Source organism: Phoca vitulina, unplaced genomic scaffold, assembly GCF_004348235.1.
Source record: "Phoca vitulina isolate PV1807 unplaced genomic scaffold, GSC_HSeal_1.0 scaffold7, whole genome shotgun sequence".
In the NCBI taxonomy this organism is placed as follows: domain Eukaryota; kingdom Metazoa; phylum Chordata; class Mammalia; order Carnivora; family Phocidae; genus Phoca; species Phoca vitulina.
This window is the reverse complement of record NW_022589710.1, coordinates 45,587,431-45,596,246: the sequence shown is the minus strand read 5'-3', so window position 1 is coordinate 45,596,246 and position 8,816 is coordinate 45,587,431. Positions and strand designations below refer to the sequence as shown.

Sequence of the window (8,816 nt, the reverse complement as noted above, 5' to 3'; positions counted from 1 at the left end):
AAGGTGTTCATGACTTAATATTATATCTACTTTTTCTCCACACCCCACCCCACCCCACTATGTATGGCCCCACTAGACAATTCCTTTGCCACTGAACAGACTTCTTCATACCCTGTACCTTTATTTATAGTCTTCTGTCCCCATAATGTTCTTCCCACCCTTCTCTCTTCCCTCCCCAACAGCCTCCCTTCCTTGGAACACTGAAGTGCTAGAGCCTGTAGCCCTTACATCCATTCTTCGGTACTTGACATAATGGTTGCCCACCCTGGCACTTTCCTCTCCCTGCTCCCTCCCCTACTGTTGGTAGGCAGAATTCTAAGGTAGCCGCCAAGATTCCTGCCCTCTTGCATACATGCCTTGTATACCCCTGAGTGTGGGGTAGGTAGGACCTGTGGATATGATGTGATATTACCCCCTTGATTTTGGCAAAAGGGATTTTGCCGATGTAATTAATGGCCCTAATCAGTTGACGTTGAGTTAATCAAAAGGGAGATTATCCTCAGTGGGTCTGGCCGAATCAGGTGAGCCCTTCAAAAGAGGGGTTGGGACCCTCCCTGAAATCAGAGAATCTCCAACTGGCCTTGAAGAAGTAAGCTGCCATGTTGTGAGAGGGCAATGGAAGGGGCCATGTGACAAGGACTTGAGGGTGGCCTCTGGTTGCTGAGGATGATCCCCACTGACAGCTAGAAGGAAAAGAGGGACTTTTTTTTTTTTAAAGATTTTATTTATTTATTTGACAGAGAGAGAGACAGTGAGAGAGGGAACACAAGCAAGGGGAGTATGAGAGGGAGAAGCAGGCTTCCCGCCGAGCAGGGGGAGCCCGATGTGGGACTCGATCCCAGGACCCTGGGATCATGACCTGAGCCAAAGGCAGACGCTTAACAACCGAGCCACCCAGGCACCCAAGAGGGACTTTAATCGCCTTTCCAACCAGGGCCCGGCAGAATGGCTCCTGAGAAGAAGGGTGGCGAGAAGAAGGGCCGTTCTGCCATCAACGAGGTAGTGACCAGAGAATACACCATCAACATTCACAAGCGCATCCATGGAGTGGGTTTCAAGAAGCGTGCCCCTCGGGCACTCAAAGGGATCTGGAAATTTGCCATGAAGGAGATGGGAACTCCAGATGTGCACATTGACACCAGGTTCAACAAAGCTGTCTGGGCCAAAGGAATAAGGAATGTCCCATACCATATCCGTGTGCGGTTGTCCAGAAAACGTAACGAGGATGAAGATTCATCAAGCAAGCTCTACACACTGGTTACCTATGTACCTGTCACCACTTTCAAAAATCTACAGACAGTTAATGTGGATGAGAACTAATCGCTGATTGTCAAATAAAGGTATAAAACTGCAAAAAAAAAAGAGGGACTTTAATCATACAGGCACAAGGAACTAAATTCTGCCAATAACCACATGAGCTTGGAAGAGTACCCAAGCTCCAGAAAGGCATGCAGCCCAAAAGACACCTTGATTACAGCCTGATGAGACCCCGAGCAGAGGATCTAGCTAAGCAGTGCCTGGACTCCTGACACACAGAAACTATGAGGTAATAAATGTTTGTTGTTTAAGCCACTAAGTTTGCGGTGATTTGCTAGGTGACAAATTAGGAGAAAACGAGTACCAGCCCCCTCCTGAGAATGAATGAATCATCCTCTGGACTCCACTCTCGCCACTGTTATAACCCCAGCTCCTACCGTGCCTGGGTGGCTCAGTCGGTTAAGCGGCTGCCTTCGGCTCAGGTCATGATCCCGGGGTCCTCGCATCGAGTCCTGCATCGGGCTCCCTGCTCTGCGGGGATCCTGCTTCTCCCTCTTCCCTTTGCTGCTCCCCCTGCTTATGCTCTTGCTCTCTCTATCAAATAAATAAATAAAATCTTTAAAAAAAATCCCTCCCCCTCACACTATAGCATGATCTTACCCGCACTTCTGTCAACCCCATTATCACTGCAAGCCCGGTATCAGTCCTCTCTGGGCCTGGCACCCACCAGGATCTGGAAGCCAGTAAGTAATAGTGGTAGTGAAGCTATACATGTTTGTTGAATTCCCATCGTGCAAAACCAATCGCTTTCATCTCCATTCACCGACTATTTTAAGCAGCAGCAATCTTTTTGACCTCATATGTGAGCAGGCCTGGCTCAATTCTCCATGACAGTTTGTATGAATGTAATGCATCTCATAATGGCCCCTGAAACAATCTATTGTTTCAGAGCTCCCCTCTAGCTTTAGGCTATCATGTTTCCCTGGATGTGCTGGGAACATCAGATCCTCCGTAACAGCATCTTTGAAATTGCATGTAATGATGCTAATCCTTAGCAGGCTGTGGGCCCCTGGCAAGATTGTACTTAAATTCTCAGGTCTCAACTCTTAGCCAAATCTCATCTCGCCCAGGGGCCTCTAGGACCTCCCCCAAAGCACGCCAAAGCATCTCTGCTTAGCCATTAACCAACAGCCTCGGTATCTCATGTGGATGGTATGGGTTTCATTGTTGCAAAGACGCTGACACCGGCCCCTCCATGGGTCCTGACGTTGGTTTAGAAATTACTGTCACTGAAGCCCACATATGACCATAGAGACAGGGGACAGGTCTATGAGGTTGATTTGCCTAATTCCTAGCCTGCCTTATGTACACACATAAACACATACCCAGACATGCATCACATACGCGCCTTCTTTATTGACTCCACCAATAATATAAAATACCTGTAACAGGGGACAGAGCTTTATAGTTCTCTTTGTGTAAAAAGATTTATGGAGTAAAAAGCTCCTGACTGGGACTCTGGGTACAACCAAGGCACACATTTCCATTACCACCATTTTGCAACCCTGGCCAGAATTTCCTTTGGCCCTAGGAAGAAGAAGGAGGGATTTCTCACGGATCAGGGAATCCAAGCCAAGGACCCTGGGGGCAGGGACAGAAGGGGAAATGAGTGGGGCAGGGCAAGCAAACTCTGTGCCTTTGTTTTAGACATTCCTGATGCTTACTGGGTATAGACACCTTTCTCTGAGTGGTTCCCTTGCATGCAAAATGGGCATAATAATCACTTACCTCATGGGATTGTTTGAAGGGTGACGGGAAAAAGTGAACGTGAGGCACACAGCCTAAAGCCTGGCGTACAGAAAGCCACCCAGTGCCCTTCAGCTAGTATGATCATTTGGCCCGTAATCAGCTCAAAGGGGGTCTTCTAGGGTCTCAGACATTGGATGGTAATTGGCCTGCTCCCAGAGTTGTTGGTTGCTCGTTTGGGTCTTAGGGTCTGTCTGGAAGGTGAGCAGGTCTGACGGACACCTCATTATAGCCTGTTCCCCAGTCACCTCACCCCCATGGCGGGAGTGGCGAAGAAGGCATTGGGCAAGAACCCCAGTGAGTGAGACAATAGGTGTGAATGATGAAACAGGAAGTGTGGTTTGGAAGCAAGTACCAGCAGAAAACCACTCACGGAGAATACCTACCTCAGGCCGCTGATTGGGTCTGAGCCATCACTCGACTCAAGCTTCTACGGGAAGGTTTGTACCGTGCCCAAAAGTTAAAGAACGCGGCCCTTAGGTCACCAGGGAAATAGATTTAGTTGGAGACCAAGGACTCATTTGAGACAGCACAGGCTTTGGCCTTCTGGGTTCAAATCTTGGGTCACCCCGTTATTATGTGACCTTGGGCCCATTATTCAACCTCTCCGAGCCTCAGCTTCCTTATCTTTGAAAGAGGCAGGGCTTTGGGAAGGTTCATTACGATAACATGCAAAGAGCCTAGCACAGGGCCTGGCCCACTCCATAAACATGTGCTCCCTCCCACTTCCCCTCCCAGGTGTCTGGGACACCTCCACCCCTTCCGTGTCTCCTGGCTGAAGACAGTTGACCACTACCTGCTACCCGGGATGAAGCCGGTTCTGGATTATTTGATATTGCTACACATCTGGCCTTATCACCGGTTATTGACTGCAATGCCCGGCTGCTCTCTGCTCCACCTGGCTCCTTCCTGCCAGGTGGCTTCTCCTGATGCCCTGGGACAGTGATGAAGGGTTGGGCCAGATCGCAGGGTGGCACGAGGATTGATGTGAAAAGGTTTCTGCTTAATATTCTGAACTTATGGGAGGGAATAACTTTAAAGATTTTTATTTATTTGCGAGAGAGAGAACGAGCTGGGGGGAAGAGCAGAGGGAGAGAGCCAAGCAGACTCCCCGCCGAGGAGGGAGCCCGATGCGGGGCTCGATCCCAGGACCCTGAGATCATGACCTGAGCTGAAGGCAGACGCTTAACCGACTGAGCCACCCAGGCGCCCTGGGAAGGAATTACTTTAAAAATGTATATGTATACCCGTGCCTGTAATATGCATCCCCTGGACAAGTCCAAGGTGCCCAGGCCCCATCCTCCTTATAAAAGCCCTGCCTGGTCCTCCCTCCACCATTTCTGTGGTTCCCAGGCTTCTCTTCAGGATTCTCTGCGGTCCCTCTTCCTCGGCACATCTAAGTGTTGCAATTCCAAGGGTTCCACCCTCAGCCCTCTTCTCATCCTCCTCCACATGCTCCCTGGGTGATCTCACCCATCACCACCACAATTCCCGCTTGATTTCCTAATCCATCTGTCCCATTCACACTCCCTTTCTGACCACAGTTCTGTATATGCAGCTGCCCTTGGAACATTTCCCCCTGTGCTTCCACAGCCCCTCAGGCTCAATCCCCTCAACACCCACCTAATTCTTCTATATTTTGTGCCCCAGTAAATGGCGCTCCATGAAAATCCAGAAGCCTAAGCAAACCTCCCATTATGGTCCCCAACTTCTGTCAATTCTATTACCCTAGTCTCTCTTGAGTGGGTCCTCTCCTTTCTATCTCCATTCCGCAGCCCACACCCAGGCTGTTGTCCTTGGGGCTCCCCCCTACCCCCCGCCCCAGTACTGAGACCACTGCCTGAACAGGCTCTTTGCCTCCCAGCTTCATTCCCTTTAATTGTTCCAGCCTATACGGGGCTGGTGTGGTCAGTAGAGCATGTGACTCTTAATCATGGGGTCGTGAGTTCGAGCCTCATATTGGGTGTACAGATTACTTAAAAATAGATTAATAAAAATAAAAATATAATTGTTCCTAGAGAGATCTTTCCAAAATGCAGATCTCCTCCTCAAATCCCTCAAGCCCTCTAGGTCAGTCAGGGTCCAGCCAGGGAACTGAAATCACACCAGCAATTCTAACAGAGCTCGGTTAAGATTTCAGATTAGTCTTTCAGATCAATCGTTTAGGAAGTCTAAAGTTATCAGCTAGGACACTGAAAAGACAGAAAGAACTCAAGTACCAAGGAGGTGGCGACCATCGGTAGGGGGCACTGCCCCCCCCAGGGCTGAGAGAACGAACGGAAGAGGTTGGGATAATTTATTCCATTACCTTTTTTTTTTTTTTAAAGATTTTATTTATCTATTTATTTATTAGAGAGAGAGCGAGCGCACAAGTAGGCAGAGCGGCCGGCAGAGGGAGGAGGAGAAGCAGGCTCCCCACTGAGCAGGGAGCGCGATGCAGGACTCCATCCCAGGACCCTGGGATCATGACCCGAGCCAAAGGCAGACCCTTAACTGACTGAGCCACCCAGGTGTCCCTATTCCATTACCTTAATGATGAGAAACAAACTAGTTTGATACGCAAAACCCTCCTTACGGTGCCCACTTATCTCCCTGGCCTTCCCTCTGGGCACAGCACTGCCGCCCCCATCCTCAGACCAAGCCTGTGGTCCTTCCACTCTCAAACTTCCAAGCTTTTCAAGCACCTGGGTGGCTCAGTCGGTTAGGCGGCTGCCTTGGGCTCAGGTCATGATCCCAAGGTCCTGGGATTGAGTCCTACATCAGGCTCTCCGCTCAGTGGGGAGTCTGCTTCTCCCTCTCCCTCTGCCTGCTGTTCCCCCTGCTTGTGCTCTCTCTCTCTATGTCAAATAAATAAATAAAATCTTAAAAAAAAAAAAAAACTTCCAAGCTTTTCTACCTGTGCTGGCACCACCTGAAATGAAATGCTGCTCTCCACTCTTTTCTGTAAGCCATCCCTCAAGAAAGGCTCAAGGAGGCTTCGTATCACTTTGAGCGCCTTTCCTGACCACTGCGCCCGCTTCGGGCAGGTCCGGCGGCCCCTTTCTTAAGGGTTTCCATAACATCCTGGTCATGTTACTGTCACATCACACTGGATTCTCATTGTCATTTTAGCCATCTATGAGTGCTGTAGGGCAGGACAGAGGCAGTCTCTTTGTCCTCTTTGCATTCTCTGCTTTCAATACAATGCCTGGCACATAGTATGTGCTCAATACATGGCTGAGTGTTAAAATCAGACCCACCGGGGCGCCTGGGTGGCTCAGATGGTTAAGCGTCTGCCTTCGGCTCGGGTCGTGATCCCGGGGTCCTGGGATCGAGTCCCGCATCGGGCTCCCTGCTAGGCGGGGAGCCTGCTTCTCCCTCTGCCTCTGCCTCTCTGTCTCTGACTTTCATGAATAGATAAATAAAACATTTAAAAATAAATAAATAAAATAAAATAAAATCAGACCCACCTTGCCTCTCTCATAGATAATAATCTCCTGCCTGCTTTTCCCATTAAATCCATCCTTGCTAAGGGCAGCTCTGATCACATCTGTCCAATGATCAAAAAGTCTTCAGTGGCTCCCCATTGTCTGAGGAATAAAGTCCAAATTCCTGAGCATACTGTCTGGAGCTTGTCTCTGATCTTCCTATCTAGGCTTATTGCCCACTACACCTCTGCACATACCATGTGCCCCGCCCATACCAGGCCACCCACTATTTCCTCAGTACCTTGAACTCTTTTCCTCCGGATCAGAGTTCACTCTGTTACCTTCACCAGGAATGCCACTGGGAGCTACCCTTGGCACCCTGTTGCAATGCTCCCCGACTTCAAACCTAGTTCATTGGGCGTCCACTTCAAGAAACCTTCCTACATCCTCCTTCGGTGGTGGGGGATAAACAGTCCACCGTTTAACAGGACCTTCATGTCCTTGTGGGGTCTGGCCCCTGTTCCCTGGTCTCACCGTATCTCTTTCCACTCTCCTCCTTGCTCTGTCTGCCCTGGAATGCTAGTCTTCTGGGCTTCCCGGGATGCGCTGTGCTCTTTCGCACCACTGAGCCATTGTGCAAGCTGTTCCCTCTGCCTGGGTGGCTGTGCCTGTCTGCCCTTCACCTCCCTCTCTTTCCTAAACCCCAGACCAAGTGAGTGTTCTCTATAACACACTCTCCCAACACCCTGTGTTTGTCCTTTTCTTCAGCTACTGTCCCTATGTCTATTGCTAGACCGTATGCTGCATGAAAGTAGGGCCTGTATGTGTCCCGGTTATCATTACACCCCGGCACTTAGCACAGTGCCTGGCGCTCGCTAGAGGCTCAGTCAGTGTAATAAGTGCTGGTGCATTAATAACCCCCTCATTTGGGGCATTCTCAGCAGCCTGCAGCGAACCAGTCATTTGTGTATACCTCTCCCCATCTTGAGCATAAGCTTTTTAATTTAATTTAATTTAATTTAATTTATTATTTATTTGAGAGAGAAAGTACATGCAAGTGAGAGAGCACGCGCCGGGTGAGGAGCAGAGGGAGAAGCAGACTCCCCATTGAGCAGGGAGCCCGATGCGGGGCTGGATTCCGGAGCTCCGGGATCATGACCTGAGCCGAAGGCAGATGCTTAACCGACGGAGCCCCGCTTTTTTATCTCTTAAAAAAGAAACTTTTTATTTTGGACATTTTCAAAGATATACAAAAGTCAAGAGAATAATAGAATAACCCCCCTTTTTCCATCATGCTGCCTTAACAGTCATCAACATTCGCTCAGCCTTATTGAGATACGCTCCCTTCTGTTTTCTCTAGATTATTTTAAAGCATGTCTCGGACATAATAAGTCAAACACTTCTTGAGGGTTGATGTGTCTTGTTCATCTTTGCTTTTCACATAGCCCCCAGCTCAGCATCTGGCCTCTAGCAGATGATAAATCCACAGTGAATTAATTAATTCCAAAGAAATGTCATTCATTCATTCATTTTGCAAATTTATTCCACAAAGTCTTCTTGAGCAGCCACTATATGCCAGGCGTTGTTGGCACTGGGAATAGAGTCTAGTGGGAGGACACAGGGAATGAAGGAATGAATGAATGAATGGATGGATGAACGATGACTTTTAAAAGCACCTCATAGTGGTAAGTGCTATGCAGATCTTTAAGACAGGACAATGTGGTAGCAAGTGATGGAGTGGCTACTTAGAGCAGGTGCTTAGGGAGAACCTCCGTGGGGAGGTGTCCTTTAACGGAGTCCTGAATGGCAAGAAGGAACTAACGTGGGGAGCTGAGGGGAGAAAGCACGCCAGAAGTAAAGAACAGCGACCTCAGTATCCCTGAGGTGGGGCTGGCTGGACTGTTGGGGGAACAGAGAGAAGTGTGGCTGAGTGAGGAGGCCGGGGGAAGTGGCTGGAGCTGAGGTCTGAGGAGCAAGCCGCCCACATCCTGTAGGGCTTCATAAGCCAAGGCAACAAGCTTGGGTTTTGTTGAAGGTTTGTCGGGAATCCATTAGAAGCTTTTAAACAGGGGAATGCTGTGATTTAGGATCATTTTGGTTAGGGTGTGGAAAATAAACGATAAGGTGAGCAGGGCAGTGACAACAGTTTAGGAGGGAAGGGTAGTGTTTGAGACCAGCGTGGGAGCAGCGGGGCTGGAGAGGCGCTGAAGGCTCGGGAGAGGTCTCGGAGTGGGCGTGCATCCGTCTTGCTGAAGGACCGAATGCGGACATGAGGCAGCAAGAGTCAAGGAGGCTTCCTGGGAGGAGAAAGGTCACTCTTACAGAATGCGGGAGGCCTCAGCGGCC

The 8,816-nt window shown here is 49.4% G+C and overlaps 1 protein-coding gene across 1 annotated transcript; it reads left to right on the top strand.

Annotated features, from left to right (window-relative positions):
- Positions 1–939: 939 nt before the first annotated feature.
- LOC116632693 (60S ribosomal protein L31-like) lies at positions 940–1,362 on the top strand. The gene has a single exon (XM_032404623.1). The coding sequence runs from the start codon at positions 946–948 to the stop codon at positions 1,318–1,320; it is 375 nt and encodes a 124-aa protein (XP_032260514.1). The 5' UTR covers positions 940–945; the 3' UTR covers positions 1,321–1,362.
- The last annotated feature ends 7,454 nt before the right edge of the window (positions 1,363–8,816 follow it).